The sequence below is a fragment of the Haliotis asinina genome, chromosome 6 (genome assembly GCF_037392515.1).
Source record: "Haliotis asinina isolate JCU_RB_2024 chromosome 6, JCU_Hal_asi_v2, whole genome shotgun sequence".
Classification (NCBI taxonomy): Eukaryota; Metazoa; Mollusca; class Gastropoda; order Lepetellida; family Haliotidae; genus Haliotis; species Haliotis asinina.
The window spans coordinates 62630118-62652287 of NC_090285.1; the positions used below are offsets into that span (position 1 = coordinate 62630118).

General features: G+C 40.9%; 1 protein-coding gene and 1 pseudogene across 3 annotated transcripts; one reads left to right on the forward strand and one right to left on the reverse strand.

The window, feature by feature from the left end:
- Window positions 1-2671: 2671 nt before the first annotated feature.
- On the reverse strand, window positions 2672-17225 carry LOC137286860 (L-sorbose 1-dehydrogenase-like). Of its 3 annotated transcripts, none has more exons than XM_067818871.1 (12): window positions 16497-17225; window positions 13187-13334; window positions 11296-11507; window positions 8742-8928; window positions 7903-8031; window positions 7224-7345; window positions 6864-7031; window positions 6524-6674; window positions 4832-4974; window positions 4587-4758; window positions 3846-4068; window positions 2672-3759 (listed from the first exon to the last, which is right to left on the reverse strand). In XM_067818871.1, the coding sequence occupies exons 2-12, from the start codon at window positions 13320-13322 to the stop codon at window positions 3633-3635; spliced, it is 1770 nt and encodes a 589-aa protein (XP_067674972.1). In that variant the 5' UTR covers window positions 13323-13334; window positions 16497-17225; the 3' UTR covers window positions 2672-3632. The 3 variants fall into 3 exon arrangements, with proteins under 3 accessions (XP_067674972.1, XP_067674974.1, XP_067674973.1); XM_067818873.1 differs by lacking the exon at window positions 16497-17225 and adding an exon at window positions 14432-14483 and having other exon boundaries at window positions 2693-3759; XM_067818872.1 differs by lacking the exon at window positions 16497-17225 and adding an exon at window positions 13735-13810 and having other exon boundaries at window positions 2693-3759.
- Window positions 17226-17311: 86 nt separating this feature from the next.
- LOC137286862 (uncharacterized) lies at window positions 17312-19902 on the forward strand (annotated as a pseudogene).
- The last annotated feature ends 2268 nt before the right edge of the window (window positions 19903-22170 follow it).

Sequence of the window (22170 nt, forward strand, 5' to 3'; positions counted from 1 at the left end):
GACATTAATCCTAACTCTCTACACAATAATAGTAACATATTTCAGACAATAGACTTCATTAAATAATAACATTAACCAGCCTGTAGACTCATATGTACTGTGGTGCTGTGCAGCGACTGTTACTAGTGCTGTGAGATGTTAAGATAGCCGGTGACATAATCTCATCAATGAGGACAAAGCTTCAGTCCTTTGATCAAGACAGTATGTTACTAGAATGGTATAGTCTTACTACCCTTAGAACCAGTGAAAAGATGCCTAACCACAAGTTGTGAGAGTAATATACCCGAGACAAGCAGTAGTCTGATGAATAACACATACTTTAATAAAACCCGATTGATACCAAAATAGTTGATTATATTTTTGTTACACATTTCAAATTAATGATTCCGTTCTCGTAATCAAAGTTTTCAAGTCACAAGATCAACAGAGCATCTGAGGCGTTGTTGAAAAATATCCCCTCAGCTGTAAGTGAGCTGAGGTAATCCGCCAGGAAGTTCCATTCTGCAGATACTGCTCTGGTGTAGTCACCACTGAATACCAGGCTGAATCCTCTCCGAGTGAGTGAGTGAGTTTAATTTTACGCCGCACTCAGCAATATTCCAATTTTATGGCGGCGGTCTGTACATAATTGAGTTTGGACCAGACAATCCAGTGATCAACAACCAACGACCATCGATCTGCGCAATTGGGAACCGATGACATGTGTCAACCAAGTCAGCGAGCCTGACCACTCGATCCCGTTACTCGCCTCTTACGACTAGCAGAGTCGCCTTTTATGGCAAGCATGGGTTACTGAAGGCCTATTCTACCCCGGACCTCCACGGGTCCCCTTTGTAAATTATGATGGGACTGGCAATATCCCTCTCCTACAATATTCCTTGTTCAGGTCTGTCAGGGAGCGATGTTCCGGAAGATGCATCAGGTGGAGGAACAGAAGGTTCAACCCCTTGAAGAACTGGAATAGGAGGTACGTCTGCAGCGTCTGAGATATCTTGATCTCTGTGACCCTCTGCGTAACCTTGATCATCGTCCAGAGCGGTATTCACTTCAACCTCACCTTCAGCTTGCCTAACAGGTGATGTCCTAACTGAAACTGAAAGGTCTGAGCGGGTGTCCAAGGTGAAATTCCACTCCAGAATGAGATCTCGATACCTAAGCTTTAGATCTTGTTTCGGTTACATGTTCCCGGTGGCCATAGGAAAACTCGTTCCCAAAAAATGTAGTGCGCCGTGGGAATGTGCTGCCTCCAAAGTCAACATTATTTAGGTCCCACTAAGTTTTGTCACGGTACACCACGGTATCCGTGGTGAAAAAACGGGCTGCTGAGTCCCGGAATATCAAAGGCGCACTGTGGATCGGCCTGGAGTCCACTACCGATACCAGGTTTTCCCAGCCTGTCACGTTCTGATGGGGTTCCTTACGTTTTGATTAAGGTTTGGACACTTTTTGCACGTTCTTTGAAGACAAACTACAGTTGAAATGTGGACGCCAGAGAGCTTTGGACAAGGTTTATGCCCACGGTACTAGAATAAGGCCTCGCACGCAATAACAGTCATTGACTGCAACCTGAGACACTAAAGCAGAATGAATCCCCGACTTGAAGAAGGTTTTGGTTGTATGTTTACTGGATGCATACATAGAGTCCTTGCGAGACGACGACGAGCATCAGTTGCAGAGAGGGGATGCCAGAGAATGCAACGTGCCGTGTCTCACCTGTAAACCGTTACACGGATGAATGCGTTGTGATGGAATGGGTCGAATCGGCTTCCATCCAGTCTACCTTGCTGTGAGAACCGGAATAAAACGGGCAACAAGGCTGAAACAACCGTTGACAAAACGCCAGACGAATGTGATAAAACATGAAAGGACCACAAGAGGCCGTGGAATACACATGACTTCTGTCCCTCTACGGACGCATTATGAAGCGTCCTAAGTTCGGCTACAGCCTATTCCGTGTTGCCACATTTTGTTGCGTTCCGTCCGTTTTACTACGTTTCGCATTAGTTCCATATCTGCCGAGGCAAATCTTTTAACAGTTTAACAAAGAAAAGCAATGACGGATAGTCATGTTTGATAATTTAGTCCCCTCTGGTTATCTCTTCCATCCCGCTTTGTCCCCGTTTAGCTGCCGTTGCCGACGGAAACATAGTGTAACCCTGCCCCCCCCCCCCCCCCCCCCCCCAAAAAAAAAAAAAAAATAATAATAACAACGGAAAGTGATGAACTCTTTTCGGGTGTCCCTTTTTTCTCTTTCTCTCTCTCTCTCTCCATTCCTGGCCACACGAAACTGGAACAGCTGGACTTGGTTGTTTAGCGACATTTATCAACGCCCTTCTGCTTGTCGCCAACTGTTACTGTTTTTATCTGCACCCAACACCCCGACTCCAACGGAAGTGATCTACCTTTGTCGTCATAAGTGTTTCTGTCATGCCGGAGATTCATTCATACCTATGGCATCACAATGTGTCTAATTCATTTCTAAACCTCACACCTCTCTGGAAGCTCCATTGAACAATAACCAAAGTGGCGGGGTGTGAGAGATCTGCTTATTTCACAATGTGTCATGACACATACAGACCATGAAGAATATCGTTGAAAGAACTAGGTATGTACGAATCCCTAAAAAGAAATGCCATTAAGGAAGTGGTCAAATGTAACAATAAGAAAGTGGTCAAATGTAACAAATGTCGTATTTATGATTACCTTCGCAGTAGTGTACAGATTTTAGTGCTTATGTTGGGTTGAGTCGCATCCGAGATTACAAACATATTGCGTTACATTGTATATAATGGGATTCGGAATCGTGATGGTTTCAAATCCATTTCATACAGGTTGCGAAAAAATAGAAACACCACATATGATTGGGTTTCTTCTTGCCATGGGATTTTTTTCAATTATGTACATCTAATTTTTAAGCTAGCACATAAAGCATGAATTGTCACATATACATCATCAATATACACAGACTCAGGCTGACCTTTTACTTGCTATTTAGTAATTGTAAAAAATGCGATCAAGAAAGCATCAACAGCATTTGTGGGAGATCAAAATACATATACATTATTTGAGGTATGTCGTACTGTTGGACGTTTATGACTGAATGCAGTTCTAGTTCAAAGGGTACTCATCTCTGCATCTATTCTAGAGGTACTTACCGCCTTAAGTACCGAAAGTAAGATCTGTTCTTCTGTGAAAGTATGAGTTTTAATTCACTTGCTACTTAGTTTAGATTGCTACTGATCACCAGGAAGGCGGGGAAATGATCTGACGCCCACACCACGTTGGGATCCCTGATCTCATCTCTTATACTAATGGTCCCATGGAGCAAAGTACAGTGGAAGCTGACTTAACCGGCACACATCGGGAGTGAAAAATATTCCGGTATAGACAACATACCGGATTGTAGAGTTGATGATAAATGTACAGGCCACGAGCGGGACTGAGATTTTATGCTGGTGTCGACAACTTGCCGGATTGGACAAATGCCGGTTCTGACAGCTTCCACTGTATCAGTAAGGGCACTGGCCAATTAAGGGTACGGAAGTTAAGGGTTACCCACAGTCTAAGTTAGTAATACAAGGGCAGTAGGTACTGAAACCACTTTTCTTCTTCTAGTTATCAGGCTATTCGTCTTATGTCTCTAGTATCATGTCCGCCGCCTTCTCTGCAATCATGATGGTTGGGGCGTTTGTGTTCCCAGACACTATGGTCGGCATTACGGAGGCGTCTACAACTCGCAGTCCAGAAATACCCTTTACCCTGGAAATAAGTGAGAGAATCAATTAATCATTGTTCATCTACAGTCACACTAAATCACAAAATATGGAAGTTACATTACTCTTTACCTTAGCTTGGAATCCACAACTGTGGAAGAATCGTCTACACTTCCCATCTTGCAGGTTCCCACAGGATGGTAAATCGTCAGTGGCATGGACCGTATGTGACATTCCCAGTATGCATCGGTATCATATTCCACATCCTCGCATAATGGAATATGCTTCATTTCTGGTTCAGCACCAATATCCTTCAAACTTTTTGTGTGCACCAGCTTCTGCGAAATCCGTATGCCTGCAGAATTGAAGGATATTGATGTTTCTTCATCAAAGTATCGATCATGGTTGCCAAATATCATGATATCGTTCATCAGCGGTTTATATTTTGTGAAAATAAAGCATATTTACAAACATCTTTAATGCAGAAGACCATACGGTCAGAGGTGAAGGAGCTCGATCTTCAGAGTATATTCGTTCTTGATGTCGACTGCTTGAATCAGATCGTACCATTCTTTCCTAAGATTTGTGCTCGTATATACTCTGCACATGGGAAATATGCCCATACTATTACAAATATGAATGTGCACCTTGTAGAAATGTGTCCATACTTTTCATCCCACAAGACAAGCACTGTGGTTAAAGCCAGAAAGCTTTAATTATAACATATTAATATAAAGAAGTCGACACAAACACTTAACTTAAGAAGAACGTGTTGTGCCTTTATTGCAATGCGCAGTGACGTTTCAGTGTACACACCAATAGCAAGACAAGGATAAATCTTTGACAGGCATGTAGTAGGCTCTACACACTGACCTCTCATGAGCGTTTGGATATCATCAGGGTGGGAGAAATAGTTGGGCTCGATGACAGGGTGTTCAAATGGGTTTGTGCTTCTGAGACGGATTGTTCCTCTACTCTTAGGACGGAGCAAGCTTGGAAGAATTGTAAAACCTTCGTCTCCCGTCCAGTTCAAACGATCTATCAGCTGCAATATAATTCGGACACAATGAAGGGGTTCCAGGTTGTTGTTACACTCTCACCAAAAACATCTACCTTACCTTTTTGTCAATGTTGAAAAAGTTTCCTGCTTCCAAATCTCCCAGAAAAGAATAGAAGTGAAATTGGAGATCGGGGCTGACATCATCAGGCTTCGTCTTTATGAAGGCGAGCACTTCTAAACCAATATTTGAGGCCAGAACACCTAAAACAGACAACGCATGGAATTATGACGAACACACACGTGACCATGTCGATCCCAAAGCAGATTACCTCGCAGAATGTAATGTGTCTTGGTCATGGTAATGGATGGTGGTCGTGTCTAAAGCTGGTATCACTGAAATGTCTGGTACATTCTCGATTATTTACAGACCGCCACTAAATAGCTGGAATATTGTTGGTTACCACGTTAAAACACACATGGGCAAACAATAATGGATGTCATTAAGAGCAGCGTCAGAAGCCTTGGAACATTTCGGACCTGCAGTAACACATACCCTTCGAGTTTGGTCGTCTTTGGTTTAGGAGCAGGGCCAAGTGGACATCGTCCGCAGCTTTGTTTTAGAGAGCATGGGCCTCATTGCTCTTGCCAGGCTGGTGAAGTGTGATGTGTACTTTACGGATTGAAGATGACTGGAATCCGATTGTTCGTTTATGAGGGCTGTGTGTATTTTTGCACAAGTACAGAGAGCGGTATGAGCGTACATTTTGGTTTTGTGTAGTCCGCAGTGTGTTTTGGATCGTTATCATGCTGGGAAATCTAATTAACTTCATAGAGTGTTGGGAAAGTTAGAATGAGGTGATCATTTAAGATGTCAACCTATCGCTCCTTCGTCAAATTTCCATTGAGAATACACAACACTGCCACTCCACATCATGATATCCTATCCCACATGTGAAATTACGAACCATGTTTTGGGCGTTGATTTCATCATGTCTTTGGTCCAAAGTTTCGGGAAAAGCCAGACAGTACTTTCACAATATGATCCCAATCTTGATTTACGTGAGTCCTACACCAGTTTAAACGTCATTTTGGCAGCTTTCATCCATGATGAAGTAATTCCGCGCTTTTTCACCCAGTTAAGCCTTTGTGATCCTTATCTAGATATTCATTGCATTCCCGAGAACTTCCTCTATTAATCATATCATTACTGATATTCTCAACGCTTTTCCATTATCCCCTATCCACAATCCGGCAATCCGTAATACTCAACTTCTTTGGCCTCCCTGCACCTGTCTTGTGCTCAATCCTAACGCCTGACTCAATATTAGTCAAAGTTCTGTATGCTGTAGACTTAGGATTGTCATGTCTACCAGCAAAACACTTTTGCATTAGTTAAAATCATTTCAGAATCATCTCGAACCACCTTTTCTATCTCTTCTGCTGTCACATCTGCAATGTCGACAAAGGAAGCTGTCCACTACTTCAGGGGTGATAACTAACTCTTGATGTAGTAAGGTTCATTCCTAAGCCTACGAGAGTTGCCTCCCATGATGAGTACCTCACTACATAATATAACATCTGTCTTAACATTCTGTTATACATATCAGGAAAGGAACATTTTTTTCAATAGTTCCTGGATAAACTGTATATTGCAGATCATAAGAACGCTACAGATGCCAGACTGTATCTTTCTAACTACATATATATGTTACTGTATGTTGAACAATAAATCTACAGTGGACCCTCTTGACCAGATACCCAGTACGGAAATAGTTTTAGATCAAATGAAAAACAACCTTTCCTTACCCACCTGTTCCAAAGGCCTTCCACTGCAAAGTCGACTTGATTGAAGTGACTTTCTCTGCTGTGATGGAGAGGGGCTGTTTGATCAAGAGTCTGTACATTGTCATCAGGTGGTCCTGAAGGTTGTCTCCCACGGGTAGGTTCGCTTCAACTTTGATCTGAAGTATGCAGAGAAGCGTGTGAGTGTCAGGACAGGACACTCAATTTTAAACTGTTATCAGAGCAGGTATTCCACTCATTGTAATTCTTGAGACAGGTCCAGGTTTAGTCAAGAATTCAGTACAACCTGACACAACGTACATGTTTTCCAGAAATCCAGAAATCAAAGTTTAAACACGTGAATATACCCCTTTTTCCTCTAAGTGTTTCTTCGGTCCGATCCCAGACAGCATCAGCAACTGTGGCGACCCCACTGCACCAGCCGACAGGATTACCTCCCTTGATGCCAGCACTTTGTATAGGCGGTTATCTTTGACATACTCCACTCCAAATGCCTTCTTGTTTTCAATTAATATCTGCAAGAACGTATGGTATTATTTAACTAGTACAGGTGTAATTACAGTTTATCCGTTACCTGATCTAGTTGATCTACTCACTTCGGTCACTTTAATATCACTGTATCTCAGTTCATACATTGTCAAACGGATTGTGAGCAATTCATGCACTTTAAATAGTCAGTATTTGATGTATTGTTCCCAGCACACTACCTTTGTAACATGGCTGTGAACCAGGACGTGCAGGTTCGGTCTGTTTATCACTGGCCACAGGAAAGCCTTGGATGTACTCATACGTTCCCCGTTCTTGATTGTGGTCGGTGTGTAACTGCATCCTGACATGAACACATTGATACTTTAATCTAGGGACTGAAACATGTATTGGTGCAAAATTTTACCTTAATGTAGTGCAGGAATTGAAATCATCGTTAAAACTGTATTGTACATACACCTGTCTTAAAGTAGACGTGCTAATGTCTGAAACTCCGTGAATAGACTGTGGTCATTGGGTCTGTTTGGCGTCTTAAATGTAATAGCATCTAAATGTAAAAAGTAAATCCCGTTTTATGTTAGAATTTCTTTTCAAAAGGTCCTTCCAAAGCGATTCTTAACAGAAATTAAAACCATGTGCGATTTGTTTTCGGTTTTTACAATAATATATAACTCATTATTGTTTCTGTGTCGTACATCTACGTATGAAGAATACAAATGGTTTCGAGTATACAATATCTGCAAGAAAAACACTTTGTAAAAGTCATATATATACGACAGAATGGCCAACAAATCAATCTAATCTATAGTTTTGGTTGCCTCTCTCATTTGTTTCTACAGCTGAGAATTGAAACCTTATACAATTTATCTCATCAATAAGACTGTCCATTTTGAAACTTACCTTCCTGGTTGGCTCCATTGACATCTGTCTCTTTATAGCCCAAGTCAAGCCAAGCCTTAAATATTCGCTCTGATACCGGTTGTACCTCAGCCTTACTGATGGTTAAAGGCCCACCGACTCCGTGGTACTCTGCAAGAGATATTATTGTTTAGCAAACATTTACTTGTAGAATTGACCTCAAACAAATACAAGGCGCAGTATGTTACAAAAATAGGGCTGCCTTGTGGTTACTGCGTCTACTCGCCCTTTCCCATTTGTTTTGTGTATCGTTTGTCACTGAAATATGAACCACGAACACTATCTCGGTGTCTGAAATATGGACCATACACACTATCTGAAGCTGACATAAATAAGTCAGTTCCACTTCATTTAAAAGTGACCCGCGAAGGTCCGGAGTAGAATGGGCTTTCAGCAACCCATGCTTGCCATAAAAGGCGACTAACAGAATCGGGTGGTCAGACTCGCTGACTTGGTTGACACATGTCATCGGTTCCCAGTTGCACAGATCGATGCTCATGCTGTTGATCACTGGATTATTTACAGACCGCCGCCATATAGCTGGAATATTGCTGAGTGCGGCGTAAAACCTAACTTACTCTCTCACTCATCTAATGGTGGTGAGAATGCTGACGCTCGACAGTTTAGTTTCCATTTCGGCAAGGATAGGATACGACTCTGACATAAGTAGAGCATAAATCAGAGCGAGTCTCGGATTCTGACTAACAGCCTCGCTTGCCTTGGGTTCGCATCTATGCATGGCTGGTCCGATCATGAAATGTTCAGTTTCCCTTTAAATTATATTTGCCATCACAACGTAAGGTTGTGATGTGCAGATTCACCTGGAGAGACGCCTTCCAAGCGATTATTTTCGGACTTCTTGAAATAGGAAAGGACATCTTTGTACCCCCATCCATCACATCCATTGGCTGCCCAGTTGTCGTAGTCATTACGATGGCCTCTGACATAGACGTTGCCATTGATTTGACTGCAACCACCAAGAAGTCTTCCTCGAGGCCAGTATGCTCTCTGTGCAAAGAAGAAACAATATTTTCAAACTGGATCAACACTTGCCTTTAGTCGGTTATTTCGTATAGACATTCGGTGCAGCTATATGCTGAGAGTGTAGGTCCACATCATTGTGGAAGGATGACGACTTTTGTTGACCTTTCGTTGATCCTATGAGCATTTAAAACCAGTTTGTCCTTTTCGTGCTCTTTGCTGTATATATAGTGTGACGATTCATATTTTATTAAACAGAGCCGTTAACATTTATTTATGGCAATACATGGTTACGTCTGTCTCTGAGCATATAACCATCACCGTATGAATTTTTCATTTATTAAACAGAGCCGTTAACATTTATTTATGGCAATACATGGTTACGTCTGTCTCTGAGCATATAACCATCACCGTATGAATTTTTCATTTATTAAACAGAGCCGTTAACATTTATTTATGGCAATACATGGTTACGTCTGTCTCTGAGCATATAACCATCACCGTATGAATTTTTCATTTATTAAACAGAGCCGTTAACATTTATTTATGGCAATACATGGTTACGTCTGTCTCTGAGCATATAACCATCACCGTATGAATTTTTCATTTATTAAACAGAGCCGTTAACATTTATTTATGGCAATACATGGTTACGTCTGTCTCTGAGCATATAACCATCACCGTATGAATTTTTCATTTATTAAACAGAGCCGTTAACATTTACTTATGGCAATACATGGTTACGTCTATCTCTGAGCATATAACCATCACCATATGAATTTTTCATTTATTAAACAGAGCCGTTAACATTTATTTATGGCAATACATGGTTACGTCTGTCTCTGAGCATATAACCATCACCGTATGAATTTTTCATTTATTAAACAGAGCCGTTAACATTTATGTATGGCAATACATGGTTACGTCTGCCTCTGAGCATATAACCATCACCGTATGAATTTTTCATTTATTAAACAGAGCCGTTAACATTTATTTATGGCAATACATGGTTACGTCTGTCTCTGAGCATATAACCATCACCGTATGAATTTTTCATTTATTAAACAGAGCCGTTAACATTTATTTATGGCAATACATGGTTACGTCTGTCTCTGAGCATATAACCATCACCATATGAATTTTTCTTTTATTAAACAGAGCCGATAACATTTACTTATGGCAATACATGGTTACGTCTATCTCTGAGCATATAACCATCACCATATGAATTTTTCATTTATTAAACAGAGCCGTTAACATTTATTTATGGCAATACATGGTTACGTCTGTCTCTGAGCATATAACCATCACCGTATGAATTTTTCATTTATTAAACAGAGCCGTTAACATTTATTTATGGCAATACATGGTTACGTCTGTCTCTGAGCATATAACCATCACCATATGATTTTTTCTTTTATTAAACAGAGCCGTTAACATTTACTTATGGCAATACATGGTTACGTCTATCTCTGAGCATATAACCATCACCGTATGAATTTTTCATTTATTAAACAGAGCCGTTAACATTTATTTATGGCAATACATGGTTACGTCTGTCTCTGAGCATATAACCATCACCGTATGAATTTTTCATTTATTAAACAGAGCCGTTAACATTTATTTATGGCAATACATGGTTACGTCTGTCTCTGAGCATATAACCATCACCATATGAATTTTTCATTTATTAAACAGAGCCGTTAACATTTATTTATGGCAATACATGGTTACGTCTGTCTCTGAGCATATAACCATCACCATGTGAATTTTTCTTTTATTAAACAGAGCCGTTAACATTTACTTATGGCAATACATGGTTACGTCTGTCTCTGAGCATATAACCATCACCATATGAATTTTTCATTTATTAAACAGAGCCGTTAACATTTATTTATGGCAATACATGGTTACGTCTGTCTCTGAGCATATAACCATCACCATGTGAATTTTTCTTTTATTAAACAGAGCCGTTAACATTTACATTAACATATAACCATCACCGTAAGAGGCATACCCGTGACGTAGAGACAGTCTCATCTGTTTTCAACACCTCCAGTGGAGTAATGAACTATGGAGCCATCTTCTTCTCAGGTGGAAAAGTTTGTTTTTTTTATAACGATGTATTACACACAAACTTTGAGACCCGTGAAGGTAGAATAGGCCTACAGCAACCCATGCCTGCCATAAAAGGCGACCAATGGGATCGGGTGGTCAGACTTGCTGACTTGGTTGACACATGTCATTGGCTCCCAATTGCGCAGGTCGATGCTCATGCTGTTGATCAGTGGATTGTCTGGTCCAGACTCGATTATTTAGAGACCGCCGCCATATAGCTGGAATATTGCTGAGTGCGGCGTAAAACTACACTCACTCACTTTGACAGGATATTACCCTATCTTGAAAGGAGCTTCCGGCGTTTTTAAGCGGCTCAGTCAAATAATGCCAATCGAACTGTTCATTCCACATGGCCATTGGTGAAAGAAATGGGATATCCACTAGTGGCTGGTGTCGGTCATCTCCTCCGGCTTCGATAAGTAGGACGTTCACGTGATCATTTTCGGACAGACGTGATGCCAAGACAGAGCCTGCTGAGCCTGCTCCAACTGGAAAGACATAACAATACTTTTGGTTGGATTCGATTACAATGATAACCATCCAAGTCATGGGGCTGTCATTAAATCGGAAATGTCATCTCTGCCAATTCCACCATTTCTCGGATAATATGGATAGCGGTGTAGCTGTCCAGAGTTCAGGAACAGTAGACGTTTCTATAACATCAACGTTGTGTAAGTGTGTATATAATATCATACTATTCGGTATGCATTTTTGATCTTGTTGTATCAGTCTATTTCGTACTACTAAAATGACACCTGAGTGCTGATATGTAAATTTAGTTTTTGAATGTAATTGTTCATTACATCATTTTTCGTTTTATGTTGGTTTCACATCAGTTTTCTTGACTGATTAGTTTTTTAGTATGAATTTGGGAATCGACTCGTAACCTGGTATATTATTTATGGTTCTTGCCCTATATCATCACTGGAGTCATCGGATATGTCCAGTGTTCGAAATAACTGCGTGCCCGCTGGCAAAATGCTAGTTGATCTTTGCTCGGGCCTTTCAGAAGTTACTAAAGCTGTCCCGTCTGGTTAGTGGTAATTTAGGAGCTGATCATGTTTCCGGAATCCTGACTTGCCAATTTTAGGGACAACATTGTCCTAAAAATATAAACAAATAGTTAAATGCATGTTGTTACAAATAGCCATCTGAATCGTAAGCAGTAACGCCATTGGTCAGTTCTAAAGTGCCAGAATGTGTGACCTCAGTGACTGACTCAGTGGTTGAAAGCAAATCCCGGGCAACTAACCAGACAGAGATGATGAGTGGACAGGTTTACATGCATGTGAGACAGAGGGTGTACAGGTGGTGAGGCCCAAACAGCTCAAGATCCTCAGTATGATAACTGCTATGGTGGCGATGGCATCATCTCAGACAATTATAATGTGGAGGATTCTTCCAGTGATGATGACTGAACTCCCTAAGGTAATTTAATATGAAGCTAATTTGGAATAGTATGGGTATTCTTAGAGTATGTCCCGTCAGTATCACAGGATCAGAGTTAGCTGAGTCTGAAACAGTTTATTTGTGAAATGAATACTCTAACTATTTCCATATGCGCTGTTTCATTGACTCCAAAATTATCATGAATTATTCGGGCCAATAATTACGGTATCTGAAGGGCGAGTTGCATTCTTGGGTCATCAGTCCCACTGGCAAGTGACAGTTTGAATCTGTTTCTAACACTGGATATATCCCAATATTGCGTTCTAAACGTAAATGTAAATGCATTTGTTCATACTTAGTCCATCGGCCTAAAATAAAATACACTAGAAATCATCTGTTGAGTCGCCTACGAAAAGCTTGGTGCCATATCAACGATGCCATCGATTCCCAATTGCGCAGAACGATGCTTATGTTATTGATCACTGGATTGTCTGGTCCAGACTCGATTATTTACAGACCGCTGCCATATAGCTGGAACATTGCTGAGTGCGGCGTAAAACTAAAGTCACTCACTCATGTCAACAATCTATGTCTTTTTTTTCCTTACAGGGGCGATGAGGTAGCGTAGTGGTTAAAGCGTTCGCTTGTCACGCCGAAGACCCGGGTTCGATTTGCCATATGAGTAAAATATTTCTGGGGTCCCCCGCCGTGAAATTGCAAGAATATTGCCAAAAGCAGAGGAAAAACAAACTCACTCACTCACTCACGTTTTCCTTACCTATAATGTAGTCGTATGTTGTGTTCAGGGCTGGTGAGATGACTTTGCTGTCGTCGGTAGGAAAGACATACAGACGAACGACAATAGCAAGGACGACGACATTAGCGACGGCAATCAGTGACGTTGATGACAACATTCTGACGTCCTCCTGTAAAATAATGAATTGTATATGTGATTTGCCTGGAACGTGTTTCATTGATTCATTAGATGAAGGTGAAGATAATGATAGTTATATTGAAATATCCAGTTTGGGAAAGATCACCCAGTGACTGATATCACGAACATCAAACGACGTCGTTAGTAAACCTTTACATCCTATCAACATTGTAGGCACTTTACTAAACGCAGGACCTAGTGACGTAGTTTAACCCTGACATCGGGGACATCTCGCCACCGCCGTTCTTTTTATGCACTCATGCCTCTGCCTTGTTCATGCAACCCAAGGTGTTTGTAAGGCGGGAAAAGGTTAACAGTTATATTACTTATCCCATCGGATGCTCATTCACTTATCAGTGAACAAAGGCAGTTTCTGGTGGTAACTCACTTACTTAGAGGGAGGCGAGCACTTAGTTGTAGTCAACGACCGAAGTCCTATACACTCCGTAAACAAGCTGCAAAACACCGTCTCGTGCAAGGTCTATACTTGCTATGGGTCAACTCATTTGTGAACTGGGCTATATGATCTACACAACCTCACATCCAATCATCATGTTTGTGATCTTGAGACAATTGAGTCTCTTGGACAAGACAATGGACCTCACCTCATATTAATCTGAGCTCTGCCAAGGAACTACTTTTGACCCATGACCCAGTTTTGGATATAAATAGATCATGGACTTCGGAAGAGATTAACCCTTTCTCTGACAGTTGTATTAATGACTCTCGTATTATGAGATAGTTACATATCAAAATGTTATATTTTCCACAGCAGTTTGAAAGAACTAGTATCATGGTTCTGTATCTGTTACAGTAACTCATAAGGAGTAGTGATTCACCCTTGTAAACTCACGAGACATGTTTTGATCCAATGTTTAAATAAAGTAAATGATCAAATGTTTCTAACGTAGAGACGCCAGTAATTCGTTGAAGTAGTGCATACAGTTTTAGACAGAAATGTTATCTAAAAGCTTAGGAAACGAAGAGGGCGTCTATGTGTGAGTGAGTTTAAGTTTTACGCACTCAGCAATATTCAAGCTATAAGGCGGTGGTCAGTAAATAAACGAGTCTGGACCATGAACATCCTACCTGCTAAGTCAGCATGCCAGACCAACCGACCCCGTTATAACATGGGTTACTGAAGGCCAACATTCTAACCCGGACCTTCTCGGGTTGCGTGTATGTAACTCTTATCCATTTAAGGAGGGGATGGTGGGGATATGTTTCGACACGTATTGTGTCAGTGGGTGTAAAAGTATGCCTTGGGACATCAAACAAAACATCCCTGACATCTTCACAATTGGCGGTAAGAGATCATACCTTCTCACGGGGCAGCAGCAAGCCCTCACCGTTCACGTCGAGTGGTTTCGACACTGGCTACCTGCCAGGGCCATGTTTTTGCGGCATGAGGGCATAAGCGCCGATATTGTAACATTACCAGACATAACGCAATGCATGTTGAAGAAGATGCTCAATTATGTACTACTAACCTCATATAGTTATATACAAAGAACTTAAGTAAGCACCTCTGTTCTTTTTGGGGTTTTCTTGCAATGACAGGTGTTCAAAACAAATATATAAAACGTCTCGTTATGACCTGTTTTCGGATCCGTATGATCCTTTGACTCACTGAAAACGATAAAATGATTGGAATCATGTTGATTTTATGGTGATAATTGGTCATTTTGACTTCGACACAAAACCATGTCTGTACACGTGTGGCCATGGAATGTGTTTAATGCTGAATTTATTGGTGAATGTGAGCGTTCGGAAATGTCATTTTGCGTGTCTTAAACGATTCAAGGTCAATACCGGGTGTTCCCTGTCAGCCTCCGGATACTCTGATGGGACAGTCTTCGCCTTTACTCTTGTAAAGCAGATTCCAGCTGATTCCACGATGCCCAAGGTATGCTCCGACGGGTTCTGATCGGGACTCATTCAATCGTGAGATATGTGAGGGGGGTGTTTAACTAAGTTCTTTGTGTATATATTTAACTCAGTCTGATACAAACTAGGGCGTTCAATAAGTATTGTAGGCATTTGTGTTTACATAAACAATATCAACTTGTGGCAAGTGTGACAATAGTCATAACATCAGGTTGACTCGCGTCATAGCACGTTCCAGACCCCACAGATAGTAAAGATGTGATGGCTTCATTACACTAAGTGTGATCACAATCACGGTCGCATGTTTAATGACCATGGGTAGGATGCTGCTAACAACCCACAGAAGACAGTCCACAGACGATGGTCCATGGTCAGGCAGGTTTTCAGATGCCATCAAAGCGGAAGCCATTGAACAGAACAAACCGATGAAACCTGACATTTCAAAAGAATCCCATACACCAGTTGTCCATGAATAATTATTTCAACAGTTCTCAACCATTATTCATGGCAATGCTAGCAAGTGATATGAAAACGCTTTAAGTACAAATGGTATAGGTGTGTTGGGTGAATGGAGATTATATTGAAAAATAAATGTGGAAAACTTTTTCTGCGACTTGGTTCTATATTGAAGTTGCCATTTATACTGAACGCCCCTCGCAATGATCATGTCGCAAATCCAGTAGGTAGCTGCCTAATATCCATACCGTTTCAGACAGAAGTCGTTTGAGCTGGTGACTGACTAATGTGTCAAGTGACCCGTAACGGAACCCGTAAGGATCAGTTTCTTCAGGGTTTTTGTGTTGTCGTCTGCAACATATCTTCTTATTATTTATGGCTGTTATCAGTTACATTCTTCTATATGGAGTTCTTTCAGATGTGTTGTCACGTCGATGGGCTGATTGTATGGCCCTGTAGGGAATGTGTCCTGTGCTTGAAATGGTGACTAGATTTGGGGAAGTAATGTACATATAGCCAAACAGATTGCAAAAATAGTCACCATTCGACTGCTGGCCGTCGCATAGCCTTGCTCCTAGGTTGTACTGAATGCTGAGAGGCAAGTCTAGATAAGCAGACACTACAAGGACCTAAGTAGAAGCATCGACCTCTCATAAATAGGTTATATTGCTATAGGTGTAGACAGTTTCCAGGTCCCCTCAACCCGTTTCGAATAGTTCAATGTTTGTTGTTACAGTTATACTGGCAATGGGCTTGGGGTTAACATTATAGATTCACATACAGTCAGTGACAGTAGCATGGTGTCCCTTACCTGTGTACGCTGATATCCGCCAGTGTGTACGAGCCGAGCGTGAACAGGTCAAGCCGACAGCCGTTTCACGACCTGGATAAGCCCGCAAATCAGCTGAGCGTGGAGTTCGCTGGACGCGTGTGGCTAAAACGACAAAGCCCTCTTGAACACCGCCAAATTTCAGCGCGAAACAGCACACTCGATTGTACAATTCTCATTATATCACATGCTTGATCGACGCCACATTCAGCTGTTGGCTGTATCATGCTTTTGTTTGACGGCGCATTCAGCACCTGACTGCATCATGGGTATATGTTTGTATGACGGCGCATTCAGCAGCAGATTGTTTGAATCATCTTTGGCCAGGTCGATCTCTGTCTTAAACACAAACTTGCCTCGGGTATAAAGAGGAATTTCTATGAATAGTTATTGTGATTTGGATGTATGACCTCATATGACTGCGCCTTCTTCATTTGGGCTCCAAATTAACATGACTATAGGTTTTCCATCATTAATTGTTCATCAATGTTGTTCACAAAGCATGCGTCTTTCTAATCAGAGCCAATCTGCTGACCCTGTCATATATTTGCACTATTACTGGGGCGACGTCGCGCAACCTACAGACTGAACTAAAAATACCTGATCGTGCAGCCCCGTATGTCAAACTTAACCTACCACCACTAAGTTCTCTAACTACTACCCACACCGCTCGTCATCCGAACAACCCAGAATCCTTGCATGACACTATGTGAGGTTAAGCAATGTTTACAGTGCTATCACAAATCCAATAGAATCTAAATATAGATTTGTATCTACGTTGGTTCATTTCATAGTGAAAGGGAGGTAACCGCTCCCTGTGAGGCGTGTACTGCTATTGCTAAGAGTAGTCATAGAGGAAGGTAAGTTGTTTCTAATGTCCTCCAAATGGCGCGGAAGATGTCGGTTTAGATCATAGACGCGTAGGTATAACAAACTGTTATGGTAACATTACCAGCCGTAACGAAATGCAAGCAGAAATAGATGGACAAGAATGCTTCACTGACCTCATATAAACACAGTATTTACCAAGACTGACATAATGATTCTTTCGCAAACGCTGAATGTCTAATATCTATATCCTTTCAGATAGCACAATGAAGACGCTGATGGCTAACCAAGACACATACAGTATGTTTTGCTATGATATATAGCGATAGTGTTGATATACTGCACCACGTAACTGATGTATCAGTTTCTTCTGACCTTTAAGGCTGTAAACCGTATGCTGGACTGCATACGTGGCTACTTGTAAGACACTTCCCGGGAACAGTTACACTGGGAGATTCGGTTGGATGCTGAATCTGATCTCACTCTGTATCTTGGTTCACTGGGAAACTTTTCCGTGTCACTGTGCCCTATGCCATTATGTCTAACCATCCAATCGAAACGCTCAGCGAGGAGGATGACTGATGTAGACAATCACCTTATGTGAGCAAGTGAGCGAGTGAGTGAATGAGCTTAGTTTTACGCCGCACTCAGCAATATTCCCGCTATATGGTGGCGGTCTGTTAATAAACGAGCCTGGACCAGATAATCCAGTGATCAACAACATGAGCATCGATCTGCGCAATTGGGAACCGATGACATGTGTCAACCAAGTCAGTCTGGCCATTAGTCGCCTTTTACGGCAAGCATAAAAGGCCTATTCTACCGCGGACCTTCGCGGGTCTATCGTTTTATGTATCACGATAGTTTATATTGCTGTATACATGTATGTGATACTGAATACAAAGACCTCTGCCATTATTTAACCCTCCAAACTCTTTATAACACTTTGAAAGCTAAACTCTGAAACACATCACATGAACAATATGTTAAGCGGTGACGGATATCTCCTACAGTAGTTACGACTCTACGTTACTAGAGTTACGACAGTCGAGCGATACAATCGCTTTCTGGTCAGCTGAGGAGGCAAAAACTAAATGAGCTATGTCCATCAAATAAAATCACTAATCATACGGTAATAGAAGTCAAGTCGCATATTGAAATCACAAAACTTACAAGCTATTTGCATTTTGAAGGTCTCCTATGTGTTTTTTCCAGATGGCAAGCGTTCCACCTTGACCAGTATCCCCGCGACTGCTGCTGAGGACATGAAGGAGATAGCCCTCTATGCCTCGTGGCATGCAGCGAACCACATGAAGCGGTACTTGGACGATGCCCGGCGAGACGAGGAGGCGGTCCGGCGCCACTATAACAACCTGTGCACTTCCGGTGTTTTCAGCCACGACTTCTGCTTCATGTACGAACAGATGGCTTGGAGTGCTGCCTGGAGCACAGCCAGTGAGAGGATGGGAAGGAAGGAAGATGCTGCGTTGTACAAGCAGAAATGGTTGGATTGTCACATGGAGCTTGCCCGGAGCAGGGAAATTACCGGTCAGCTTGCAAATGACCTACAGAGCCTCTGCTGGTCATCGGCCTGGTTCACGGCCAATACGAGGAAAGGCTTCTTCTACAGGAAAGATGCGGCTGAAGATGCCAGGAAGATGCGAAATCAATGTATTATAACAGGATCCGGGGAAATTAAGATCCTGCTGTATGAAATATCACACGTGACATGTCCTGTTCTTTTTTAAGGCAACATAATTATATCAATATTATCAAACATTTGTATTTAAGGAACTCAGTCGATGTAATGATGTATCCCATTATTCCAGTAGAAACAACACGACCTGTATAATGTATCCTTGACTTCACACAAAGAATTAAATCTTTGAAGGACATTTAGAAGTGGAACGCATAAGAAAAGCCAGATGTATGGATGTCAACTTCTTTATTGTGGATAACACTGTTTTTTTCAGCGTTTGCTTGCTCCTTCATCAGGTCACAATAAAGAAACTGACATCCATAAATCGGTCTTTTCTTCACAGAGAGGAGTTAAACAACAGTTTCTGTGTTGTAGTAGTGGCAAATGGGCCTGTTTGATGGTCATACCTCGACACATGCTTGTGACGTAGTCACGGTGGTGCAGTCAATTTTTAGCTAAGATTTCTTGTGGACAGTAAATAGGTTTTGGTGCTTTTCTTCTTCTACTTCTCTTTATTATTACGGAAATGGTTTTCACTAGCTATATATACTGCGGATATTCGATTACACATTCACCTCCATTTTGGGTTTTATTCACCTCCATTTTGGGTTTTGAACATCTTACTGATTTTGCTTTTGCTTTTATTCATTAAATAAGTTATAATGAGTACAATGTTTACAAAAATAGTTTACTTTCAATCAATGAATCTATGACAATTTTTGTACCGAAGCTGAAAATATCTACCTGGCCAGGAGATATACTCCTTCCTTAATTATTGTTGTGTTTCCTCACTGACAATTTGTGTTCCTTGTAATATGTGTTTGTAGTAGCCCAGTACTCTGAATAAAGGTGTTAATTCAAGCATGAATAGTCAACATTTTGTCTATCCAGGTACATATAGTTATTCCGCATGAACATGCCTCCCTCTACTTTGACAATTGTTTTTAATTGTTTTTATCAAATAGGTACAGGAACATATCAAGGGCAATGAACACAAGCAGGTGTTGTTAGGATGTTTGTTATTACGCCTTGTACAAGGACGGGAATTACTGCTTCCTAGGTCTGTGATATTTCCTTTCATATTTTCAGTAAAGTTTATATTTACAAGCTTTTGTGCGTAGATGAGTATATTTTGTCTTGAGACAGAGTTGGTCTGTAGCGGTTCAAATTACACCTTTCCCGTAATGTAAAATATCTTCTTTTTCCTACCCAAATCTAATGTTTGGTGCACTTGCAACATACATTGTATTACCGTAACATTACAGTTGATACACTAACAACAGAAAATCGAATTATTTATTTGACTTCAAATATAATAATGTTAATCACTGATGTATAACAAAACACATGCGGACACCATGTGTCTGAGTGGGCTTCAATGTGACGTGATTTTAGAGGGCTAGCACATTCGCTAACCTAGATAGTGTTCTCTCTCCAGTCCCTAAGGTCTATCGCCACACACATCTAGGTACCAGTTAACAGCACTTTGAAACATACTTGAACGACAAAACAATTGGCATTTTTACGATTTAAGAATGCTTTCAAACAGAACATAAATACTGGCTAGATCAAATCGCAGTGAAATACCAGTACGACAGTCGTAGTAACACAAAACGCGCGATTTTATGTAGCACCGACGTTATCAACCCGTTTTCATGCGTGGGCTAGGGCCAAAGGGGAACAACTCATGCTATCTTTCCTCGTTGAGATGAGACCGGCTTCCATTGTCAGCGGGGTGAGGCAGTTTGCATGATAGCCGTTACAGCTGTTTAGCACTTATAGAACTAGATATCGTTCCATCTCCATTTTGTGGCAGTACATGTACTGGACAAAAACAGTTAGGTATATTTGTAAATTTTGAAATTATTAATAATGATGCATTTATTCATTGACACACTGATAAAATATCATAAAAATGATAAAAATACCAATACCCCTAACTTATTTTGTCTAGCATAGAATCAAAATATCATCACGGTAAGTTTAATGCAGTCAGTCTGTATTTTCTGTAGAGTCGTTGGCAAGTCTTCAGTTTTGTTGCTTGTGTCTGGCAAACATCGTTGTAGTCGATATGTGAAGTGCATGGGAATTGTGCTGGCATAAGTACGTTTTAGGAAGCATACCTCAATGCAGAATTTGCTAAGAATTTTATTAGAATGGTATGCACACAGCGTAACACCACGATGAATCTTCATGATTTAAAATAGTTTCCGAAGTGGCTGTGATAATGATGTTGAATTAGTGAAAGTACTAAGCATAGGTGCTCTAGCCATTCATTTCAAACCAAATGATAGCAGAGTATCTGTTGTAATAACTTAAAGAGATTTGGTGTTTACTATGAATCTATAATATCAACATTTGGGAAGCAGTTGATCAACTTAAAGGTCAAGATCTACTTGTGACTGAGTGCTGCTGACTTGTGTAACTCCTCTGATTTCAGAAAGGTTCCAAAACTGCTTTCTATCATTCCGGGGTCGTATTTTTGTTCCGTTTGTTTTATGATCTTACAGATGTCCGCTGTGGTCTCATTTCATCACAATACAGAAACACTATACGATTTTGCGGGATCGTATATTCGTGTTAGTTTGAGGGTGTTCTAAAATGTCGAAATTATGAAGGTGATCAGAGTGCTTCTTTTTAAAACAGAAGTTGTATTTCTCCAAAGAGTGGAAACTGCTTTAATTGTTGATCTCCCAGTGCATCCTCAGCAGCATCATATTCTCTACTACTGAAACAGAAAACACCTGTATAGGTTCGCATTATTTCGAAAGCACCCTCTGGTGCAAAACTGCCCCCAGCTCTCTTCATCTCTTTTCTTGGTACCAATATGGATGAAGCAAACCAACTAGAACAAACTCACACCATTATTTTGGCTAAAGCATATGTTCAAGGGAGTTCACTTTAAACCAAAATATAAATCAACAAAAAGTAAAATTAAGATTCACAATCTTAATTTCACTTCATTTCATCTACCTTTCTCTCAGACTAGAGATATTTCACTCGTTCTCGAAATGATTGGAACGGTTTTGTGGCCGATGACTGTGATCTACATATTTCATCAAACGTTTCAGTCATAGATTGTCGTTTATGCCACATTTGGGTTTCAAAATATTTCACTCAAAATCAGTT

Bases quoted from the DNA above. Each gene is read 5' to 3' on its own strand.
- LOC137286860 (XM_067818871.1), bottom strand. From the start codon at position 13,322: ATGTTGTCATCAACGTCACTGATTGCCGTCGCTAATGTCGTCGTCCTT. The intron at 7,346-7,902 runs GTAAGTTTCAAA...TGTTCATGTCAG, and splicing joins CAATGGAGCCAACCAGGAAG to GATGCAGTTACACACCGACC. The intron at 7,032-7,223 runs GTAGTGTGCTGG...ACGTTCTTGCAG, and splicing joins TTCACAGCCATGTTACAAAG to ATATTAATTGAAAACAAGAA.